This window comes from Hippopotamus amphibius, chromosome 9 (genome assembly GCF_030028045.1).
Source record: "Hippopotamus amphibius kiboko isolate mHipAmp2 chromosome 9, mHipAmp2.hap2, whole genome shotgun sequence".
Classification (NCBI taxonomy): Eukaryota; Metazoa; Chordata; class Mammalia; order Artiodactyla; family Hippopotamidae; genus Hippopotamus; species Hippopotamus amphibius.
The window spans coordinates 113421230-113445749 of record NC_080194.1 but is presented as its reverse complement, the minus strand read 5'-3'; the positions used below and the strand labels follow the sequence as shown (position 1 = coordinate 113445749).

General features: G+C 45.6%; 2 protein-coding genes across 2 annotated transcripts; one reads left to right on the top strand and one right to left on the bottom strand.

The window, feature by feature from the left end:
• The first annotated feature begins 7925 nt into the window (after positions 1–7925).
• Positions 7926–20777, top strand: KCTD13 (potassium channel tetramerization domain containing 13). The gene is made up of 6 exons (XM_057695126.1): positions 7926–8351; positions 9693–9862; positions 17121–17210; positions 17300–17352; positions 18029–18224; positions 20041–20777. The coding sequence occupies exons 1-6, from the start codon at positions 8108–8110 to the stop codon at positions 20275–20277; spliced, it is 990 nt and encodes a 329-aa protein (XP_057551109.1). The 5' UTR covers positions 7926–8107; the 3' UTR covers positions 20278–20777.
• Positions 20778–20938: 161 nt separating this feature from the next.
• Positions 20939–24315, bottom strand: ASPHD1 (aspartate beta-hydroxylase domain containing 1). The gene is made up of 3 exons (XM_057750574.1): positions 23215–24315; positions 21741–21854; positions 20939–21201 (listed from the first exon to the last, which is right to left on the bottom strand). Exons 1-3 carry the CDS (start codon positions 24092–24094, stop codon positions 21092–21094), a joined length of 1104 nt encoding a protein of 367 aa, XP_057606557.1. The 5' UTR covers positions 24095–24315; the 3' UTR covers positions 20939–21091.
• Positions 24316–24520: the final 205 nt, after the last annotated feature.

Sequence of the window (24520 nt, the reverse complement as noted above, 5' to 3'; positions counted from 1 at the left end):
TGAATTTGTTACAATATTGCTTCTGTTTGGTTTTGGCTGTTTGTTTGTTTGACTGCAAGGCATGTGGGATCTTAGCTCCCTGACCAGGGATTGAACCTGCACCCCCTTCATTGGAAGGTGAAGTCTTAACCACTGGATCACCAGGGAAGTCCCCCTAGTAATAAATTTAACCAAGGAGGTGAAAGACCTGTACACTGAAATAAAGACACAAATAAATGGAAAGCTATTTTTTTCTCATGGATTGGAAGAATTAATATTGTTAAAATGTCCATACTATCCAAAGCAATCTAAAGATTCAATGCAACCCCGACCAAAATGCCACTGGCATTTTTCACAGAGATAGAACACATGATCCTAAAATTTGTATGGGGGAATTCCCTGGTTGTCCAGTGGTTAGGACTCCATGCTTCCACTGCAAGAGGCATGGGTTCAATCCCTGGTCAGGGAACTAAGATTCCACATGCTGTGACATAGCCAAAAATAAATAAATAAATAAATAAATAAATAAATAAATAAATAAATAAATAAATAAATAAATAAAATTTGTATGGTACCATGAAAGATCCCAAATAGCCAAATCAATCTTGAGAAAGAAGAACAAAGCTGGAGGCATCACACTTCCTGATTTCAAACTACATTATAAAGCTACAGAAATCAAAACAGTATGGTACCGGGGGGAAAAAAAACTGCAGACACATAAAAGAGTATATCTTCAAAGGTCTGGGGACTTCCCTGGTGGTCCAGTGGTTAAGACTCTGTATTCCCAATGCAGGGGGCTCATGTTCTATCCCTGGGCAGGGAACTAGATTCCGCAGGCCTCACCTAAAAGCCTGCATGCTGCTATTAGAAGATCCCACATGCCACAACTAAGACCTGGCACAGCCAAATAAATAAATAAATAAATAAAAATTTTAAAAAAGATCTCATCAAAAAAATTTTTTTGTAATTATGTATGGTGACAGATATTAACTAGACTTATTGTGATGATCATTTCAAAATATATACAAATATTGAATCATTATGTTTTACAACATACTGAAGCTAATATAATGTTATATATCAGTTATACCTCAATTTAAAAATTAAGGGAAAAGAAAAAACAGATACACAGATCAATGAAACAGAAAAGAGAGCTCAGAAACAAACCCATGCATATATGGTCAATTAATTTAAAACCAAGGAGCCAAGCATGTACAATGGGAATAGGATAGTCTCTTCAATAAATGGTGTTAGAAAAATTAGACAGCTATATGCAAAAGAATGAAACTGAACCACTATCGTACACCACACACAAACATGAACTCAAAATGGATTAAAGACTTGAATGTAAGAACCTAAAACAATTAAACTCCTAGAAGAAAACATAGGGGTAAGTTCCTTGACATTAGTCTTGGCTATGATTTTTTGGATTTGATACCAAAAGCAAAAGCAACAAAAGCAAAAAGAAACAAGTAGAACTACATCAAACTAAAAAGCTTCTGCACAGCAAAGGAAACCTTCAACAAAATGAAAGGCAACCTAGGAAATGGGAGAAAACATTTGCAAATCATATATCTGATAAGGGGTTAATATCCAAAATACATAAAGAACTCACACAACTCAATAGCAAAAAAAAAAAAAAGTTCAATTTAAAAATGGACAGAGAGGGACTTTCCTGGTGGTCCAGTGGTTGAGAATCTGCCTCCCAATGCAGGGGATGTGGGTTCGATCCGTGGTCAGGGAACTAAGATTCCACATGCCACAGGGCAACTAAGTCTGCACACTGCAACTACTGAGCACATGAGCCACAACTAGAGAGCCCATGTGCTCTGGAGCCCTTGGGGCACAACTAGAGAGTGAAGCCCGCATGCCACGACGAAGATCCTGCATGCTGCAACTAAGACACAGCCAAAAACAAAAATAAATAAATAAATAAATTTTAAAAATGAACAGAGAAATTGAATAGATATTTTCCCAAAGAAGACATACAAATGGCCATTAGGTACATGAAAAGGCATTCAACATCACTAATCATCAGGGAAATGCAAATCAAAACCACAATGAGATATCACCTTGCACCTGTTAGAATGGCTGTCATCAAAAAGACAAGAGATAGGGACTTCCCTGGTGGTCCAGTGGTTGGGAATCCGCCTTCCAATTCAGGGGACATGGATTTGATCCCTGGTTGGGGAACTAGGATCCCACATGCCACGGGGCAGCTAAGCCTAGGTGCCACAACTACTGAGCCCAGGCACTACAACTACAGAGATCAGGCGTCACACTAGAGAGCCCGTGTTCTGCAACTACAGAGCCCATGCACTCTGGAGTCCACACACCACAATGAGAGAGAAGCCCACACACTGCAACAAAAGATCCCACAGGCCTCAACTAAGACCCGATGCAGCCAAAAACAAACAAACAAACAAACAAACAAATAAATAAGTGTTGGAGAGGATGTGGAGAAAAGGGAAGCAAGCCTGTGCACTGTGGGTGGGCATGTAACTTGGTGTAGCCACTATAGAAAACAGTATGGAGGTTCTTAAAACTTAAAAACAGAACTACCATATATCCACTTCCGGGTATATAGCCAAAGGAAACAAATCATGATGTCGAAGAGACATTTGCACCCTCATATTCACTGAAGCATTAGTTAAAATAGTCAAGACATGGAAACATCCTAAGTGTCCATCAACAGATGAATGAATAAAGAAAATGTAATATTTATTTATTTATGTATTTATTTATTTCAGCCATAAAGAAGAAAGAAATCCTACCATTTGTGACAACATGAATGGACCTTGAGAGTATTAGCTAAGTGATATAAAATCAGACAAAGAAAGACAAATACTGTACCACTTATAGGTGGAATCTAAAAAAAACCAAACTCGGGACTTCCCTTGTAGTCCCATGGGTAAGACTCTGCACTCCCAATGAAGGGCACCTGGGTTCGATCCCTGGTTGGAGAACTAGATCTTGCATGCGTGCCGCAACTAAGAGTTTGCATGCTGTTAAGAAGATCCCGCATGCTGCAACTAAGACCCGGCCCAGCCTAAATAAATATTTTTCTAAAAAATAAAAATTTTTAAAAATTAAAAAACCAAACTCGTAGAAACAGAGAACAGATTGGGGGTTGCCAGAGGCTGGAGGTGGGGATGGGGGAAGTGGATGAAGGTGGTCGAAAGGTACAACTTCCAGCTACGAGATAAGTAAGTTCTGGGGATGTAATGTATAGCATGGTGAGTATTTTTAAAAACTTCAAAAGATAAATCATATATGAAAACTAAGATAACTTATAAAATTGATATAAAAAGTAAAAAGATTTAAATCATGAGAAAACTAACCCTGATCTTATACAAACCAAAATACTGTGCTGGCATTATTTTTACATGGGAAATTAAAATGTAAAGACCCTGGATCATGCCAAAAGCTCTTCTTTATCTTGGAACTAAGGCCTTATCTGTAACTATAATTACAAAGCCTATTACATAAATATACTTTACAGTGCCCACAAAGGAAGCATATAGTTTAGCAATTCTTTCAGACATTTTTGATAACCGTTGACCCTTGAACAACATGGTGGTTAGGGAACTTAAGGAAACAACACCCCCCACCCCCCAGGACGCAATTGATCCCCTCCTCAAACTTAGCTACTAAGTCTACTGTTGACCAGAAGACTTATGATAATATAAACAGTAATTAACACATATTTTTTGTTATATGTATTATATACTGTATTCTTACAATAAAGTAAGCTAAGTCATAAGGAAGAGAAAATACACTTAAAGTACTGATTGTATTTATTGACACCGATACCATATGTTTACATGGTCTGTTTACTAGATGAATCATCTGTCAGTACCCACGTCAATACCGCCCTATATTACACAAAACATTGTAGATAGTAAATGTATTCCTAACATTAGACATCAAAAATGAAAAGATAAAAAAAAAAAGAAAAGATAGGGAATTCCCTGGCTGTCCAGTGGTTAGGGCTCTGCGCTTCCACTGCCAGCAGCATGGGTTTGATCCCTGGTCAGGAAACTAAGATCTTGCATGCCATACGGTGCAGCCAAAAAATATATATACATAGTGTGAAAAAAATTCATATTTGCTTACAAATAAAATAATTCATGCATTAATAATGAAGAAGCAGCAATATGATTGCCTTCTGGTAACCTAGTGTAATCGATAGTGCCATGTATAGTCTGTAAATGTGTGTGTGTGTAAGTTTTGATAAATTTTCACTTTTAATAATAGATTTATGTATATTTGATGGTAGTAAATGATACACTAGTACCTATTTATATTTTATGCATTCACAATATACCTAACTTTTTCTTAATTTGGGGGGATATTTTTAGGCTACACGTTTTTTCAAATTGTTACAAATCCCCTCTCAATTTTTTCCAATATAGTTATTGAAAAAATTCATGTATAAGCAGACCTGTGGAGTTCAAACCCATATTGTTCGAGAGCCTACTGTATTTAGCGGGATTGAGCACATTCAATGAAATATTTTTTGATAAGTTAATCTGTTTCCAAGAGAGGAAAATGGACAGTAAAAAAGTGAGAGGGAACTACTTCAGACAAATATGAAATCATCACTCTAAAAAGCTAATTCAGGGCTTCCCTTATGGTGTAGTGGTTAAGAATCCGCCTGCCAATGCAGGGGAAATGGGTTCAATCCCTGGGCCGGGAAGATCCCACATGCTGTGGAGCAGCTAAGGCTGTGCACCACAACTACTGAGCCTGCATTCCAGAGCCCGCGAGCCACAACTACTGAGCCCATGTGCCGCAACTACTTAAGCCCACACACCTAGAGCCCACCCTCTGAAACAAGAGAAGCCACTGCACTGAGAAGCCCATGCACCCGCAATGAAGAGTAGCCCCCGCTCGCCACAACTAGAGAAAGCCTGCACACAGCAATGAAGAACCAATGCAGCCAAAAATAAATAAATAAATAAAATAATAAATAAATCTTAAAAAAAAATCTTGTTCTTGTCCCAAGTTCCCCAAAATGGCCACTGCAATTCTAAATTGTCCCTAGTGAAACTGTGTCAGTTAGAAAAGATAAGGGTACAAGTTAGTATAATTGTGAGAAAATATGAGGGAATTAGGTATTTGGCTCAGTTTTAGTTGAGATGAGTTCATAAAGATGGTGCTGTGCAACCTTGTATCTCTATAACTTGGCCAAAGACCAATCGTCATTGACCAGGAGCCAGAGGAAAATGACTTGACTCTGAGCAGAAGAAATGAAAAAAAGGAGCTCTCAGGGACACAGACAAAACTGAGAAAGAAGTCCTTATAAAGGTCTGGAATGGCAACCTGAGGCAAAGTTTATTCAGAGGACACTGGTCTGAGAATTCCTTCTTAATTCCATAGTCTCCACTGCTGGCTGTAGGACAGACTTATTGGGCCTTGGTTGATGGAGTGATTTGTCTGGTTAATTCTGATGACAAATGACACTCCAGCATGCTAACTAGTTACATGACCCCTGAGTGGCTGGCATCCCCAACTTCTTAGAGGGACAGTGGTGTTCAGCCACCAGACTGAACAATAAATAATAGGTTTGTGATGCCCTTAGACATCCAGGCCTGCATACCCAGCCTTTCCCTATAGACTTTCCTTCTTACAGACAAACAACATTCAAAATACTAGACAGGGACCATGGGAGAAGATAGACGTAGAAAGCCAGAAAACAAATTCCCCAAGAAAAAATAAAAATCTGACTGAATAACCAAAAAAACTGAAAAGGACCTTATGCCAAGGAAAACAAACAAAATAATCCCAACACTCAAGGTTCTCAACAAAACATCAGAGCTCAATTAAGCAAGAACTTACCTCCCAGCCATGGGCAGGATGGCACCTCAAACTATTAGAGACACGAGGGGTCTCAGATGTGCACATTATTGCTAGAGTCAAGGGTCCCAGTCCAAGGTAGTGAGGGCTTCAGCTGAATCTCTGTGGATCCTCCATTTCTGACAATGCCTTCCAGCCAAAGACCACCAGGAACACACCTTAGTTGAACGAGGGAGACAGCACACCATGAGGAACCCATCCTGGACATCTCAGCAAGTGCGTATATTTTTTAATAAATTTATTTATTTATTTATTTATTGGCTGCATTGGGTCTTCATTGCTGCACATGGGCTTTCTCTAGTTGGGACGAGCAGGGGCTACTCTTCATTGTGGTGCGCAGGCTCCTCATTGCAGTGGCTTCTCCTGTTGCAGAGCACGGGCTCTAGGCATGTGGACTTCAGTAGTAGTGGCACGTGGGCTCAATAGTTGTGGCACATGGGCTTAGTTGCTCCATGGCTTGTGGGATCTTCCTGGAGCAGGGATTGAACCCGTGTCCCCTGCACTGGCAGGCAGGTTCTTAATCACTGCACCACCTAGGAAGTCCAGCAAGTGCATATTAAAAAGTACTTATTACAGGACTGAAGCTTATGTTAGATGGTTTTCTAGAAGGGTTTGAGAAAGGGGAAATTTGCTCTCGATTGGATGCTGTCAGGAAGTGTGGATAATTCTTTTTGGTGATCTTAATAATTCTTATCTAGAAGTTTGGATGAATGGATCAGGGCTAAAGCTGTACTTGGTAAAGAAGCAGCAGTCACTCAAACAGTGGAGGAAAGGGTTGTGTTTGGTCATTTTTGTGGTCGGGACAATGTTCTTGTTTTCGTGTTCAGACATGATTATAAAATGGTCTTTCTCTCAGTCCATCAGAGAGTGGTTTTGTCTGATGTTTGTGTTCTGCAAAACTGTTTATGCTCAACAGGGCAACACCATAGCCTAGCTAATAGTGCCAGGTCCCCTACTAGCAACACTGAGGCTTCAGAAGGAAGAGTGCAAACTAGCTCTCAGCTGTCATGAACAATTTTTCTCTTCACCAGCTACATTTGAAAAATCAGAATTGGCAATCCTTTTGGTAAACCATGGGTTCTTTAGGTCACCACAGGCCTTATGACTCCTCAGTAGCTCGTAACTTGTCCGCCCTACTCATTTACACGCCTATCTTGTCCCCTGGCATTTAAATTTGCACCGCTCACTAAGCAGAAAAGGAACCAAGCAAGGCCAGAGAGAACTGATTTGCCTGGCATCACCCAGTGAACTGATGGCAAGGCGGAAACTACAACTTCGAGTTTAGTTTTCCCTCCAGCGATCCCCCTGCTACACATTCAGGTTGATTGTTAAATCGCTGAGGTATCAGCCTCTCAACTGAATGTAGATGGGGTCAGATAAAAACACTTCTCACCACACTTTATCAACCAGCTTACTTCTTCTTTCTTTAGGGGCTGGGTGTCTCACAATATCGGCTGGGATTCTAAGACCTTTGCTCAGCTGCTCCAGCCACCCCTGACCTTCCTTCTGCTTCTCAAATATGCCAAGTGTGTTCCCGCCTGAGGCTCTCTGTATTTGCCCTTGGCTCTGCCTGGAACTTTCTGCCCTCACACCTCCACGTGGCCGCTTCTTCTGAGTTTCAGCTCGGTATCACCTCCTCAAGGAAGCCTTCCATGACTACCTTACTTACTCCCACCTTGCATGGCCTAATACTACCGCCACCTCCTCTGCGAGGCCACCCGCCTCTAGCCTCCTTTAGGAGCGTCGCTTGGTGCTTTGTTCGTAGCTCTCCTCAGTCTGTCAAATGCGCGGGACTGCGAGGCGGGAAACGGTGCCCAATCCCCTGCCTCTCTGGGCCACAGTTTTCCCTTGACGCCCACGAAGCGCTCTGAGAACAGAGACACCCGCCAGGACGATGCTTCCTGGCAGGTAACCAAGCGCCTCCTACATCGGATCTCCAGGACAGACGACCCGCGCGCACGTCACACAGCGCCCCTCCCCTAGGCAGCCGGCGCGCGACCCCGCTACCGGCCCAAGGCCACTGCGCATGCTCCGCACTCACGGCCGCGCGAGGTCGGGGGCGGGAGCTTGATGCGCCTGCGCAGCTGCTCGCCCGGCTTCCGGGCGGTGCCGGCGCGATGGGTCTGAGGGTCAGCGTCGCTGAGTAGCGACGGCGGAGGGGCGTGCGGGCCCAGCGGTGCGGCCCGAGGGCTGCAGGCCCCGGGGTCTTTGGGAGCCGCCGGGGCGCGCGGAGAGAACCTAGGATCGCTGCCCGCCGCCACCACCAGGCATGTCGGCCGAGGCCTCGGGCCCGGCGGCCGCCGAGGCCCCGTCCCTGGAAGTCCCTAAGCCCTCGGGTCCCGAGCCTGGCTCCGCCGCCTACGGCCTCAAGCCACTGAGCACGAACAGCAAGTACGTGAAGCTGAACGTGGGCGGCTCGCTGCACTACACCACGCTGCGCACCCTCACGGGACAGGACACCATGCTCAAGGCCATGTTCAGCGGCCGCGCGGAGGTGCTCACTGACGCCGGAGGTACACGAGCCGCCCTTGGTTACTGTCCTGCATTCTCCAGATGCACGTCTCCCTTCCCCCTAGTCTTTCGTCGCCCAGTCTCCTCATGCCCCTTCTCTCCTAACCGTCCAGTGAGTTCATTCTCACCTCCTCCAGCCTCCACATCCCATCTCATCTCCCCTTTCTCGTTCATGATCTCCCTCTTCCCCCGGTCTCTACCTCCAGCAGTAGTAACTAACATTCATGGACACACACACACTCCCAAATACTCTGCCAGGCGCTGTGGTAAGTGATTAAACATGTCAGCTCAGAATTTTCATTACTGCTTCCCACTGACTCTCTCACCCATCATGCCTCAGCTTAAAAGACTTGGGAACCAGCCCTGCTGCCAACAGCATCCTTCCAGGCAACTTTCATCAGTTTCTTCCACCTGTCCAGCCTCTTGTTCCCCTCTCTATCTCAGCGCTGCCAACAACCATCCCCGAAGGCTGGAAGATCTTGTCTGTGTCTGTTTCCCTAACGCAAGTTCCTGTACACGCTAGGAATCCACCTGTAAATATAGACTGTAGAAGGAGGGGGCCGCTTTGGGTTTGTCAGGGACGCCAGAGTGGAGAGTGGACAGTTCTCTCTGGCAGGCGAACCTTACCTTCTCGAAGTATTGCATTCAGGTCTCTGCCCCGTATGCCCAAGTGGAACCTTAAAGTTTGGTGGCAGGGGTGGGGGGTGGATTCAGAAGGAGTTAACCAGGATTGTGAGAGCAGGAAAATAAAAATTGGGGCGGTAGAGCTCAGTCTTCAAATACCTGTAGGGGAAGAATTTACTTATTCAATAAGTATTTGTAAAATGCCAGTTAGTATGGGCGAGAGTTTGGTAAATGAATCTAAGATAAACCTTATGGAGTTTTCTTTTTTGTGGGGGCAGGAGGAGAATTGAGCAAGTAAACATACTAAAACAAACAAAATGTAATTTCAGATAGTAATAAGTTCTACGAAGAAAGTAAAGGTGAGAATGGTAGTAAACTGGAGGGTGGGGTAGACAGTCTAAATAGAATGGTCAAAATTAACACAAGAGGTTACAGGTTTATTGATAAGGTAATATGTAGGTACTTTCTTATGGTAAGAACCTTCTCAGTGTGGAACAGAGCTGGGAGGGAATTAGTTCTCTGTGGCTGAATGTATTAAAAAGGGGCCTATGGGAGAACTCACTGGAGATGTTTTAAAGGGAGTTTCTTGGATATGGCACAGGCTTGAGACAGATCAGAATTAAGACTTGTGGCTTTCAAATCCGTTTTTCATAACAATTTAGTAGCCCCACGGCCTTCAGCAAAGCCATCCTTCCTCCTGCCTCTCCCTACCCCACCAGGTTGGGTGCTGATTGACCGGAGCGGCCGTCACTTTGGTACAATCCTCAACTACCTGCGGGACGGGTCCGTGCCACTGCCTGAGAGTACCAGAGAACTGGGGGAGCTTCTGGGCGAAGCACGCTACTACCTGGTACAGGGATTGATTGAGGACTGCCAGTTGGCACTGCAGGTGAGGGTCTCTTCCACACCTCCTGAGTCCCACCCTGATCCCCATGTCCGTGGGAGAGCTGCGCAAGCAGTTAGCTATTAAGATAGTAAAGAAAAGCAAAAGGAAACATGGGACACTGCCTGGAGGAGTTGCCTCTGGCCTGGCTCTGACTGGCCATGACACCAGAGAAGTTGGGGATACAGTCCTCTGCATTTCTGCTGTCTCAGGCAGGGCCCCCTCACCACCTCATGCCAAGACTACTTCAGTGGTTAAATGACTGCTCTCAACTGCTTCTTGTTGTTTCTACCAGCCAATCCAGCTGTTACAGTACCACCTGAATAATGATCCTTAAACAGAATCCCAATTTATTCTCTTTCTTGCTCAGAAATCCCAAATAATGCCCTTATCCCACTAAGAAAAAAAAATCTAAATTTAAATTGGAATATAATGACCTCCATGATCTGGTCCTTTCCTGAGAGGCAGCATTCCACCCCTCCCAGGGCTTTAAATAATTTTTTTTCTAGCAATGAAATACTATAGAAGCAACCACACCCAATAAAAGAGGATTGGGGATTCCAGAGCCCCACCTGGTGGGCTTCTTTTCTGGGGATCTCTTAGTATTCTGAGGGGAAGAATTTGGAAAGCACAGCCAGGAGATATGGGTAAAGTTTTACCTCCACCACAGCTGACTGAGTGACCTTGAGTGAGTCATTTCCTACCTCTGGCATTCTGTTCTTCTGTTCCAAAAGATAGGGAAATGAGAAAAATATGTGCAGTGTAGTGAGTTTCACATAAAGCCTTTTATTCTGTTTTATTTTTACAATGTTGAAAGTGTCCTTTCTTTTATGATACAATATTAATAAGAGATTATAAGAGTTTCTTTTTTGATGCCTTTTTTATTCAATATATTAAAAAGTGGCAACTATGAACAACTTTCTGTTGTCTTGGGGAATATTTATTGAACCTTGAAATCCAAAAGTATAGAATTCCTTTGGGCAATACCCATGTTTTTCAAGCTTTTTGACTGCATCTCATGGAGAAAAATGCATTTTATACTCACATATATATAACTGAAAAAAGAGTTTTATAAAATGATGCTTTTAGTGAAATACATTCTGATATATTCTGTTTTCTCTCTTTCTAATGCTGTTTGGGACCCATTAAATTTATTTAATGACCCATTAGTGGGTAACCACTTGCAGTTTAAAAAACATTAAACTAAGTGATTTTGAAGGTGCATTCCTGTTCTGTAGCTTTGTATTTACCTCATGTTATCTCACATCCGCTGTGTGTTAGGATCGGTTCTCTTACCTTCTTGTACACCTGTTTGACATAAAAAGAAACATGAGGGAAGCTGGGGATATATGCAAGGTCAAAGACCCGATAAGCAGCAAAGTTCACAGTCAACCCCAGTTTATCTGACTCCCAAGCGCAGTGCTTTTTCTTCTGTGCTCCAGCTGCCTCCTTTCCAAGTTTCACTGAGACCATTCCCATTCCCCATCCCACTCAGCTAGAATATGCTTTTGTTTGGAGGTTTGGGTTTGGGTTTTTTTGTTTGTTTCTTTGTTTCTCTTTGGGCGTGGTGCTCCGTGTGCGGGAGTTCCCCGACCAGGGGTAGAACCCGGGCCCCCGCTGTGGAAGCTGGGAGTCTTAACCACCAGACTGCCAGGGAAGTCTCGTTGTTTTTAAGATTCAGGTACAGAGAATTGAGTTCATCATACTTCTCAGTATGTGGCCCTTAAACATCATTAGTCTATGCAGATCTTTTCTCTTTTTATTTTCCCCTTCATTCCCAATCTGCCCACTTCCCTTTACCCCATAGGTACCCCTTCAATTCTGGTGTTTTAATACATTTGCTTGGATTATGCTTGTACCCTTAGAAAACTCAAGCATTGTTGTGTGTACATACACATTTTAAATTTCCATAAATGGCATTGAGCTATGGATTGTGTGTTCTGTTTCTTGATTTAACACTTTTTCCAAGTTCTGTTCATGCTGCTATATGTACATTTAGTTCTTTGCCTCTAACCGCTGCACCAGGAACCTATGGTGTGCATTCAGCCATACTTTATTTATACATTCCCATGAGGTTGGAGACCTAGATTGCCTCCCGCTTCCTCCTTTCACAATTGATGCCACCATGAGCATCTTTGTACATGTGCCCTTGTAGATCCTGGGCCAGTGTTTCTCGTGATTGTAGCTGGGAATGAACTTGCTGGGCCACAGGATACATGGAAACAAATTTCAGCAAGTATCATCAGTTTACTGTCCCAAATGGCTTGTGGCACCTTGTACTCTTGATGAGCAGAGCATAAGGAATCCTGTTTCTGCATATCCTCAACAACTTATGGCCTCACCCAGCATTCTAATTTTGCCAATCTGATTGGGATAGAGTGATCTCATTTTAATTTGTATGCTTCTGATTACTAATTAGGTTGAGCATCTTTTCGTATACTCACTAGCTTCTTTTTGGTTTTCCCTCCTGTGAATTGCCAGTTCATATTCTTTACCAAATTTTCCACTGAGTTTCCTATCTTTTTCTTTTTGCTTTGGAGATTCTTACATATTGCAGTTCAATTCCTAGGGAGAATTAAGCCCTATTACTTTAAGGCATGTATTTTACATAATAAATTAACTTCTACTATGCATCTGGAATGGTACTATTTACCTGATATTTTCAGAAGAGTTGAGAAAATAGTCAAATTATTTTCTGTGTTTTGTTATTCAATGAGGAACGCCAGTTGAGAAGTCTGTTTTAGATAATTTCTAGTCAGTTTTAGATGTTGCCAATAATTTCTCTTGGAATGTGGCATCTGTTGTTGAATAGAAATTGAATAAATTTATTTTTTAGAATTGTAAATAACTGTTTATTATTTTTAAAGCAGTATATAAATATTGTAGAAATTTAGAAAACACAGATAATCAAAAAAAATAAAAGCACCAAATATCCTTCCAGATCTTTTCCTGTGTGTGTGTTTGCAAAAATATAATTATGCTGTATGTGCTATTCTGTAATATGCTTTTCTTTGTTTGTTAATAATTGCCATCTTTCCAAGTCAGTGAGATTTTATCTAACATCAAGGGCATATATAAATTTCTCCATTTGTTCCAGAAATGTCTTCTATAGATGGTTCATCTAAACTGGGACCGAATCTAGATCCTTGCATTACGTCTGGTTATTATGTTCTTTTTCCAACCCAAGCAGTCCCTTTTTTCTCATCATACCAACTTTCTCATAATACTGACCCCCAGTTGTCCTGCACAGTGACCTGCTTTCCAAATTTGTCTGATTTGATTTGTTACCCTACCCTATCCTAAGTTCTCTCTAAACTAGATGGTAGATTTGAAAGCTTGATGTTAAATATTTTGGTTAGAAAACATTTTAAGGAATGTTATATATTTCATACTGTTTTATATCGAGACCTATAATATTGTTAATAGGACCTGTCATTAGCGATGCTCAGAATTGGCCCCTAGATTCAGGTGATGATGGTTTGATCCCTCCGTTGTAGTTACATTTCCTTGTTGCCAACTATAAAGTAATTTAGGTACTTTATGAGTGGCAGTTACATATCGACCACACACCAATTGATAATTCTCACCTGAATCAATAATTTCATTAGGGTTGTAGAATACTTATAATTCTTCAACATTATTACATGGAATTATTTATAAAGTTATGCTTTTTATTGGCAACTAGAGAGATTCTTGATTTTAATATAGTCAGATTCCTTTTTTTTTTCTCCTAATGGTGTATCCTCTTAGGATCTTGATTAAGAATTAAAATTAAAATTCTACATTTTTTAGTAGCTTTATAGTTTTATCTTTTGTATATGGAATTCGCTGAAGGGATTTAACTGTTTTTTGTCCTCTGTGGAGTGAGCTAGTTTTCTCAGTGCCATCTACTACCCAGTCTGTGGTAGCCAGCATCCAAGATGGCCACCAGCAATTCTTGCCTCTTGCTTATTCAGGCTCTTGCTTAGTCCCCTCCCACAATGAATAGGGCTGACCTGTGTAACCAGTATGAGATTGTAGAGATGATAGCAGGTGACTTCTAAAGCTAGGTCATAAAAGACCCATGGCAGTTTCTGCCTCTCTTGGATCACTCTCTGAGGAAGCCAGCTGCTGTGAGAGCAGACTCAAGCAGCCCTAAGGGAGAGGTCCACTTGGTGAGGAACTGAAGCCCCCCGCCAACGGCCAGCACAAACTCCCAGCCAAATGGATGAACTATCCTAGAATTGGATCCTCTAGGCCCAATCAAGTCTTCAGATAACTGCAGCCCTGGTCAACATCTGGACTCCAACCTCATGAGAGACCCTGGGCCAGGACCACCTAACTAAGCCAATATCAAGTTCCCAACCAACAGAAACTGTGTTGAGATAATAAATGTTTATTATTGTTTTAAGCTGCTAAGTTTGTACTAATTTGTTACCCAGTAACAGATAACAGATTTGGGTATGTTGGAGTGGGGTTCTGCCATAACAAAAACCTAAAATGTGGGAGTGGTGTTAGAACTGGGAAGTGGGCAGAAGCTGGAAGGACTTTGACAAGAGGGTTAATAAAAGCCTAAAGAGCTTTAAAGAGTATTTGTAGAAGTCTGAAGACCTTTGAGGAGGCTGCAGTATAGAACATGTTTGCTGGAAAGTGCTGGGAAGGGATCCTTGTTATATAGTTGCCAAAGTAGCAACACTGTCTCCTACAGTAATATGGAAAGTAGAAAACACACAAAATGATCTGGGTCATCTAGCGGAAGAAATTTCCAGACAGAATGTTGAAGTGCCACAGGTTTCTTGTTGCTTATAGTAAAACAGAAGAGGAGAGGGTAAGCTGAAGGAAAAAGAATTTAACAAAAAGGAGCCAGAAATTTTGGGGGCTTGAAAATTCCCAGCCTTTCAGATAACACCTGATGTTAAAATTAACGAATGGCATCCAGGCAAAGATCAGATACAGGGCATTCTCAGTAAAACATGGTCTGAAGATGAAGTTGAGGATGTGATTATAAAATCCTTTGTTAAGACCTCAAATATTCAAGAAGATGCCTCAGAGAACTATTCAATCAAAGAATAGCACTTCTAAGAAGCTGAAGGCTATTGTCCGGCAGCAGTCTCGGCATAAGCCCAAAGTAGAGAAGAGCTTATCTCATAAAGATGTGTGGGTGTGGCTTTTGTCTAATGAACTGAACCCCAGGACTCACAAGACACCCGCTAAGTTTTTAAGAGAATTATATTGGCAGAGACACTGCCAGCTTAGACTGGAAGGGACAGAGCCAGCACAAGAGAAGAAGACAGCTTTGGACCCTCAAAGTTCTACAGGCAGAAAGCAAGCTAAGGAAACTGGAGCTGCAAATGTGGTTTGTCTTTCATTGGAAAAGGAAGGATGACTCAGGTCAGAGCCAAGAGCCATAGAGAATCATTCCTGGACAGGAGTAGACATCAGAGAGCTCTCAACTTTTGACCAACTGGATTACAAAATTTCTATGAAGCAGTGACTTCTCTGTGCCTCCTGCCCCCCCTCCTCACCTTTTGAACAAGAGTATTTATCCTAATGCCTGTTCCACATGTTGCATGTGGAGTGTGTGGAAGAGATGACTAGTCTCTTTAGTTCACAGGTCATCAGATCCAGAGAAAATATACCTAAGGAGCTGTAGTTAAGGAACTCCTCCCAAGGAGCGTCGTCCCCATCTGGACCTGATTTAGATGACCAGATCCTGTACTTCAGTGCTGTAATGGGGTGGGACTTTGGGGGCATCTTGGGAGGGGGTGAGTGTGTTTTGTGTATGGAAGGGATTTGAATCTGGGGGCCAGAAGGTGGGCTGTGGAGCCAGCCTCCAAGGCAGTCCCCAGTGATTCTTGTTCCCTAGTATTCATTCCCGTGTGTTGCTCCCTCCCACAGTGAATAGAGCTAACAAAACTAGGTCATAGAAGACAATGAGGCCTCCACCTTGCTCTCTCTTGAATTATCTGCTCTGGAGAAGCCAGCTGCCATATTGTGAGGACACTCAAGCAACCCATTGGAGAGGTCAGATGACCGGAATCAGATATTTCCTGCCAATAGCCAGCACGAACTTGCCAGCCATATGAATAAGCTTTCTCAGAAACGAATCCTCCAAACCTGGACGTGCCTTCAGATTAATGCAGCCTCAGCTGACTTGACTATAACCATGTGAGAGACCCCCTGTCAAAAGCATCCAGCTAAGCCACACCTGAATTCCTGAATATCCATTCTGACCCACAGAAACAAATAATACGTATTTGTTGTTGGTTTAAGCTGTTCAGTTTGGGGACAATTTGTTACACAGTGATAGCTAATGCACACCTGCCCCCAATGATTTGTGATGTTCTCCCTATAAATAACAGTTCTCATATATACACCAGTCTGTTTCCAGGTTCTCTGTTGTGTTTCATTATCTCTATTTGTTTGTTTCTGCACCAAAACTGCACTGTTTTCATTATTATGAGTTTGTAAGATATTTTAATATCCAGGAGGGTCAGTCTTTTCTCTTGCTTGACACTTTTTAAAAATTGACCTAAGTAATAGTAGACTTATTCTTTCATATTAATTTTTAGAAAGTCTTAGGAGTTTCTAAAAAAAAAAAAAAGTCTTCTGGAATTTGTATTAGAATTCCACGTCTAGTTTTTAGGTTGGGAGACATGAGAGGGGTTTTGGCATAAAGAGTCTAGGAGATAGAGAAGAGGAAAGAAACCTGTGTGTCTGGATCTGATTCTCTTTCCAACCTCCCACCCAGCCTGGTTCATTCCTTCACCAGATGTTTATTGAGCATCTACTGTATGCTAGGTGCTTACTGCCTAGGAAGAGACCATGAGCAAATATACTAAAAAATGAGAAAATGTGAGGAACTGAGTGCTATGAAGAAAGTGAACTGATAGTGTGAAAATGAAGAAGTAGAGGAGGCTGCTTAGCCAGGGAGCTTAGGGAGGAGGACCAGCACCCTCCCAGGGACACTGTTGGAGCTGAGATCTGAATGGCATGAAGGGGCCACCATGCAGCCAACTGAGTGCAGGCCGTTGCCAGCAGTGGCAGCAGCAAAGGGCCCGGTGGGCACAAGCTGGATGCCCGAAGGAACAGGTCAGGTTGAAGCCCAGCAGGCAGGGGAGGGTGGTAGAGAAGAGATCAGAGGGTTCGCATCCTGCAGAGTCTTGTGGACTACTAAGGAGTCTGGATTTTTTCCCAAAGGCAACAAGCAGTTTTTGAAGGCTTTTAGGTAGCGGAGCGAGTGACCTCTGGTTGTGCTGTTAATCACCTTCCGCTTCTTCCCCAGCAAAAAAGGGAGAACCTGTCCCCGCTGTGCCTCATCCCCACGGTGACATCTCCCCGGGAGGAGCAGCAGCTCCTGGCCAGCACCTCCAAGGTGAGGCCCCTGAGCCCTGCAGGGTGGAGGCTGGGGGCCTGCCTTGGCAGCCTGACCCCCACCCTTCTCCATCCTCTCTCCCCCAACAGCCCGTGGTGAAGCTCCTGCACAACCGCAGTAACAACAAGTACTCCTACACCAGGTGACCCCCTCGGGTGTGGGGAGGCACACTGGGTGGAATCCTGGGCTCAGGCACAGCCCTGCTTCTGGCCCAAGGGGAGGGTTATGGCCACATGGGGGCGGGGCAAGAAGAATCCTGCTTAGATGCAAATCCCAGCTCTGCCCCTCTCCCACCTGGTACTTTGGACAGGTCAGTTTCACTTCTGAGCTTTAGTTTTATCATCAGCAAACTGGGGTCCAAGTGAGGATTAGATGATAACGAGTAGCATTTCCGAAGTGCCTGTTTTCTAAGAGGCATGGCTCTGAGTGCTTTACGTCTATTTATGCACATAATCCTCACAGTTGTTTGAAGTAGGTATTGTTGTGATCTCCATTTTACAGATGAGGCAACTGAGGCACCGAGAGGTGAAGTAACTTGCTTAGTGTCACTCAGTTAAAAAGTGGTGGAGCTAGGATGCCAGGTGAGGTAGCTTGGCTCCAGAGCCTGCATGGGTAGCCACTCTGCTATGCTGGGATTTGCTGAGCAAATGCTGCTTCCATTCTGAGGCTGCTCAGCCTGGCCCCAGGGGTGGAGGAAGCTCCCTGCTGGGCACCAAACTCCTAGGTAGGACTAGAGTGCTGGGTGTCTGGGCCCCTAAGCTGGGGGGAGCAGAGGGAGGGAAGCCGTTGTGCTGAGCCTCCTGGCCCCTGGTCCTCAGCACTTCAGACGACAACCTACTTAAGAACATCGAGCTGTTTGACAAACTGGCCCTGCGCTTCCATGGGCGGCTGCTTTTCCTCAAGGATGTTCTGGGGGACGAGATCTGCTGCTGGTCTTTCTACGGGCAGGGCCGCAAAATCGCCGAGGTGTGCTGCACCTCCATTGTCTATGCCACGGAGAAGAAGCAGACCAAGGTCAGAAGGGGTTCAGGGCCTGGTCAGGGAGGGCTGTGGTGGTGGGCAGGACCAGCATCCTGGACAAAGGCAGCTCAGCAGATCAGGCAGGGGAAGTCCGTCACTGGGAGTCAGGAGCTGGAGTGCCAAGTTCTGGGGTCTTAGTTCTGTAACCTTGGGCAAGTCATCTGACTTCTGCAGAACTCTGCTTCTCTACCTGTGAAAAGGGGGCGTTGGATTAGAGTGGGATTCTTAATCTGGGCCAGTTGGGTTTCAAGGCTATCTTGAAAGAATGTGCAGTTTGGGGAGTGTGTATGCATTTTTCTGTATAGAAGGACCATAGTTGCCTTTAGAATCACTGACCCAAAGTAGGTACTTAAAGCTCCGGGTGCTTAGAACATGCTGAGATTGTAGGCCCTGAGTCATTAACATGGCAGTCATCAGCAGATACTTCCTGAGCACTGCGAGAGGCTTGAAATCAAGGCGAATGAGATGCTCAGTAAAGGACAAGCCCTCTGTCAAGACATCGGGCCCTTGAAGGTCTCACCAGCCTGGTCCCTTCTGACCTTGACATGAAGGATGTGCCTCAGATACACTGGAGATCTTCAAAGTCTCTAAGCACTCAGTGCTATTTCACACACCTCTACCTTTGCACACACTGTTCCCTTTTCTTGGAATTATTTTTCCTCATTCCTGTCTGCCTAATGGACTTGTGCTTAATCTTTAAGACCTAAGCCAAGCATCACTTTCTTTGGCACATTCCCTCACTCTTGAACTTTCAACCCAAACCCCAGACAAAGTCGGTCATACCCCCCTGTCAGCTAAACACAATGCTTGTAGTCTGCTGGGGATGGGGGAGTAGGGGTGTTTACTGCAGCATCAAGGAGTTAACTTCTTGAGAGTAAAGCTGTATCTTTTCTCCCCTCCCATCTCTCTAGCACTAGCCAGGCCTTTGTCACACCAGGGAAGCTGGGAAACATTTATTGGATGAATGAATGAATGCATGAATAACCCAGTTTCCAAGCAGCTTCCTCTGTAATTGGGAAGACGGGAAGATAAACCAGTAACAAGAATGCAGCTTGTCAAAGTTTTATTGTTTACATCCCTCCAAGCGACACAAGGGGAACCCCTAACCACCTCTTCATCCGTTTCTACTGTCCTTCTCTCTGCCTTGTTGCTTTGGCCTTGCTACTGATCTTTAAATACACTAAGCGCATTCCTGCCGCAGAGCTCTTACACTTGCTGTTCTCTTCCCAGACTGATCTTTCTCTAGTTCTCTATCTGGTCTCTTCTCTCCCTTCCTTTGGCTGTTGGTCGAATGTCACCTTCTCAGTGAGGCCTTCTCTGAGCTCCCTCTTTAAAGCTGTAACATTCCTGGCCACAGCCACCCCCATGCCCTTTTCCTGCTATAAATTGTCAGTAACATTTATCATCATCTGACGCTTTATATCTTATTACATGTATGTCTGGGTCCTCCCCCTAGAATGTAAACTCCCTGCAGACAGGAACTTTGCCTGTTTTGTCACTGCTATATTCCCAATGCCCAGACACCTGGTACAGTGCAGTCACTCAGTAAATATTTGTCAAATGAAAAAAGATACCAAGAGACTTGGTAACAAAGGATAGAAAACAAATCACTCTGCCTGACTTCAGAACTGGACCTTGAAGTATAAGGGTGACTTAGTTGAGTAAAGAAGTTATAAAGAGGACAGCCCAGGCCAAAGGAACTGGAGGCTGCAGAGGCGAGGAGGCGTGCCAGTGCAGGAGCAGCCTGGGGAGGTGGTGGCTGTGTAGTCAAGCCAGAGGGAGGCAACTGGGGGTTGCTGGCTTTTTGCAGGTGGAATTCCCAGAGGCCCGGATCTTTGAGGAGACCCTGAACATCCTGATCTACGAGACTCCCCGAGGCCCAGACCCAGCCCTCCTGGAGGCCACAGGGGGTGCAGCTGGAGGCGGCGGGGCAGGCCGAGGGGAGGACGAGGAAAACCGAGAGCACCGTGTCCGCAGGATCCACGTCCGGCGCCACATCACCCATGATGAGCGTCCTCACGGCCAACAGATTGTCTTCAAGGACTGAGCTTTGCCCTGAGTTTTCCTCCCCTTCCCAGACCTTTGCCCCGGCTTTGCTGGCCAAGTCGTGGGTCTTCCTTCCATCCCTTCATTGCATGGTACAGTTCACTTTGGCCCTTCCCCATCCATTCCCACCTCATTGCTAACCACATGGTACATTCCAGCCCTTCCCCTCAGCGGCCTTTAGAAGGCCTACGTTCGTTCCCTCATCCCTATCCTTGTCCTGCCCTCTTCCCTCACCAGCTGGTTTAGAAGGATTTAGAATTCCCTTTCTCTTTTTTTAGTACGTTGTACACGCCAAAGTGTCAAGCCAGCCCTTAATAACACCCACCACGTTCTGAGCCGCCTCCTCACCGCTGTGCAGGGTAGTTTGCCTCCCTCCTCCTTTCCCGCCATGCTCCCAACTCCTTAACTTTGTACTAGGCTGGCCTGGGCCTGCACCAGCTCAGCACCTGCTCAGTTTGTTTCATATTATTTATTATTTTAATTTTCTATTAAATTATTGGAATAAAGTTGAGTTGAGGGTCTGGTGCTGGCTCCCAGGGAGAGGGCCAGGAAGATGGCTTGCTAGGGAGGTACCTGGCTAACTGGATGGGAGAAGATACAGACCCCTGCCCCCAGCCTTTCCCTGGGCTGTAGCTGGGAAGAAAGTAGTCAGGAGTTAGCAGAGGATTAAAAATCTATATTTCAGTATTCACGGGCCAGTTCCCACCCTCAGCCGCACCCCACCCCTTGTGATGGAGAAGTGGTCCTGGCTACCACTCAGGCCATCCCTGCGGCAGCATCTCTCCGGCCCAGATGTCTGAAGGGAACACCTTCCTTCAAGGGTCTGGTGCGAAGACAAAGTCGAGGGCCTGGCGTTCGGCCCCAGCCACATTGGGATGCCAAAGGTCCACGATGAAGACCACTCGAGGCCCATCTCCGGGAGCACCTAGGGCACGTGGAGATGGAGACAGCAGAGCAGTGGACATTAAGTACTTACATGCCAGAGCACTCACCAAATACTCATAAAAGCAAACACTTTGTAAATAAGTGCCAGACACTGTTCTAAACCTTTATGTGTATTAACTCATAATCACCAAAACAAACTATGAGGTAGTACCATAAGTATTCCCACTTTATGCAAAGTAACTGAGGCACAAAGACGTTAAATAACTTGCCCAAAGTCACACTTGCCAGTAAATGCCAGAGGTAGGACAGGAACCCGGGTGGTCCAGGCCCAAGGTCTTGTGCTGTGAACCACTTTGCTATGCACCTATATTTATTTAATCCTTGCAGTCACTTGATAAAGAAGACGGTTGCCCTGTTTCACGGCTGACTGAAGAAATCATGTGACTCGTTCAAGGTCATGCAACTAGAAAATGGTGGTGTAGGACAGGAAGCCAGTTGGGCCCGATTCTGCAGCCTCCAGTCTATTCCCCTTCACTGTGTAGTCCCTCGTCCCTCCCAGCAGAATGGGAGCCCCGTTACCATTATGAGCCACTGTATGCAGGAAGGAGTCATCCACCAGTAGACAGTGTCCCTCAGCCCAGCACTGGGGCTCACCGCCGACGACCAGCTCACAGCCAGGGGGGATCTTCAGGCCTGTAGAAAGAGATCCAGGCCTCTAATGCTCCTGCCTCCATCGAAGGGGCCCACCCCATTCAGTCAAAAAGCAGATCTGAGAGTTAAATTCCAGATTCGATGGTGGTCCCTCCTCGCTCTCTGGAAAGTGACCCACATATAATTACAGTACAGTACTGGATGAAAGAAATGCTAGGAGACTGGGGGAATGCAGTGCAAAGCACAATCTATTCTGTTTCAGGTAAAAGGGAAGGCTTCCTGAAGGAAGCAGCATGTCCTCTTGGGCTTCTGACAGTTTAACTCAAGAACCCACTGTGTGTTAGGCCCTCTCTCCCCATCCTGCCAAGGACCACACAGTGGGGTGCAGAAAACTGAGGAGCCAACTCAAATGATGGGAAATAGGAAGACATTCCAGAGGATGTGTGTCATTTGAAAGTGTGAGTCATGAAGGCTAAGTAGGAATTTTCCAGGAGGTGATAAGGGGGAAAGATATTCTAGGTTAAGAGCATGTGTGTGGCATCTGCCAGGATCAGCCAGAAGGCCTTCATGATTTAGAGCATGAAGGGTGGGAGGGAAGGGGAAGAAGGGAACAGTAGGAGACGAGAGAAAAGATCTGCACTCGCTCCAGATCCCTTCAAAGCCAGCGACCCTTGAAGTGTAGAACACATTCAACCGGTAGCACAGGAGACGACTGTAGGCAAAACAAGGTCATGGCATTAAATAACAATCAGAAAATGAGCCTTTTTTTCCTCCCCATTTTCTTTCAATCTTTACAACATTGAAAAGAAAATCTGTGGGAGATTAACATTGCCCTTTTTATTTTATTTTTTTATGTTTTCCTTTGGGCCACACCATGCAGCTTGTGGGATCTTAGTTCCCCAACCAGGGATCGAACCCAGGCTCTCAGCAGTGAGAGCATGGAGTCCTAACCACTGGACTGCCAGGGAAGTCCCAACATGGCTTCTTTTTGAAGGAGGAGGGTGTAGGCCTCAGCTCAGACTAGGATATTTTGCTAGAATTTTGTAAAGCTTTCTTTTTTTAAGTTTAAACTTGTTTTTATGAGTGATTTCTTTTTCGGGCAAGCGATACTGATTATCATTGTTCTATAAAGATTCCTTTGAAATAAGTAAAACAAAAGGTGGGGGAGTCAATGTGAAGAACAAATACAGGTGGTAAATGACTGTGGGAAAGCTTATGAAGATGGTTTGCAGATCACTGAAGCGCAGGAAATGTTGCCATGGGCAACAGAGAGTCATTGAAGATTTCTGAGAAGAAAGGCATGATCAGAATCACAGTGTAGAAAGCTGTGATGGTAGAGAGGAGAGTCTGGAGGGCAGAGTCGTGGAGGCAAGGAGGTTGCCTGTAAGCAGCATGCACTTACCCAGATGGCATCTGACTCGGGCATTGGTGGGCCCGCAGCGGCCCTCAAGCCGGGCCCCGGGCAGGAGGACGGAAAAGCCAGCATTGCCGAAGGTGTTGGCACTCATAAAGCTTCGCAGCCCCCTCAGTGCCCGATAGGCCCCCGGGCACCGGCGGCAGTTGCTGGGTTGGCACCGGCCTGCTTGGTATAGCAGGAGCTGGTAGCACCCAGGGGCCAGGGGTTGGGACCAGCCCCGAGGCAGAGGAGTAGTCCCTGAGAAGTCCCAGCTTACAGCCCCAAAGTCCCTCAAAATGGCAGGGAAGCTGCTCTCCAGGAGCTCCACATCATGCCTCTGGGCATCCCGTGGCACGAAGGGGGCTGAGGGCAGGTCTGGCAGGAAAAGCAGGCCTGGGCGCTGAATGCCCAGGAAGCCTGGCCCTCCCCCAGGGCCTGGGCCACCCTGAGCCGCCCGCCTCACCCTACCCATCCCTGCCCAAGAGTAGCGCCTAGCGTAGGCCCGAAGGCGACGACTCACTAGGCCTTCTGTCCTAGGTCCTTCCCTAGACTCCCCAGAGCTCCCTGGGCTTGGCGTGCCAGCCTCAGAGCACCCTCCAGACCTACCACTGACAGCCCCAGCCCGACTTCCAGCCCCTAGGGCCTGCATGTCTTGGGAGCCCAGGCGGTAGCAGTACCAGAGGAAAAGGGAAGTGAGGGCTCCGAAGACCAGGGTAAGGGCAGACGAGGCCAGAGGCAATGGCCATGCAGGCATGATGGGCAGGGAGGCCCTGGCCAAGAGGCCTGGGGCATCTTCCAGACCCCAGTTCCCCTGTCCGCCTAGTTCTCCACCAGTTTCTTCCATGGCTGCTCCCTGGTTACCCCCCAGGCTGTTTCCCTTCCACATTCCTACTCTAGCTTCTCCCTCCTTCTGAGGTCCTCTCTCCACCTTGTACTTCCCTCTTTCTCGCTTCCTTCATGTACCTCTAACCCTCGTTTCCTTCCTCTCCTTCTCTCTCTCTCTCCTCCCTCCTCTGCTTCTTTCCCCTCCCAACTCTCTCCTCGTCCTCTTTCACCTCTTTCCTCCTCTTCTTTCTCCTTATGGCAGTTTCCTCGCTCTCTGTCAGTCTCTCCTTTCCCCACCCTCTGTCTCCCCCTCTCCTTTCTTCTCCCCTCCCTCCACCAAAGCCCCCACCCCCACCCCCCAGGCCCTCTTTTTGCTCTCTCTTTCCCTCCCCCCTTTGCCTTTCCTTCTAGCTTCCCCGGACAGCAGTTCCTACCCCACCTGGACCCGCAGCCCCGGGAACCGCAACCAGCCGTCCTCTGCAGCGAC

What these genes read in the sequence shown, in the direction of transcription:
- ASPHD1 (XM_057750574.1), bottom strand. Translation starts at nt 24,094, where the DNA reads ATGTGGAAGGGAAACAGCCTGGGGGGTAACCAGGGAGCAGCCATGGAA. An exon ending in CCGAGTCAGATGCCATCTGG is followed by an intron (nt 21,855 to 23,214) that starts GTAAGTGCATGC and finishes CTCTTTCTACAG; the next exon opens with GCCTGAAGATCCCCCCTGGC. An exon ending in GCATACAGTGGCTCATAATG is followed by an intron (nt 21,202 to 21,740) that starts GTAACGGGGCTC and finishes CACGTGCCCTAG; the next exon opens with GTGCTCCCGGAGATGGGCCT.
- KCTD13 (XM_057695126.1), top strand. Translation starts at nt 8,108, where the DNA reads ATGTCGGCCGAGGCCTCGGGCCCGGCGGCCGCCGAGGCCCCGTCCCTG. An exon ending in AACAAGTACTCCTACACCAG is followed by an intron (nt 17,353 to 18,028) that starts GTGACCCCCTCG and finishes CCTGGTCCTCAG; the next exon opens with CACTTCAGACGACAACCTAC. An exon ending in CGGAGAAGAAGCAGACCAAG is followed by an intron (nt 18,225 to 20,040) that starts GTCAGAAGGGGT and finishes GGCTTTTTGCAG; the next exon opens with GTGGAATTCCCAGAGGCCCG.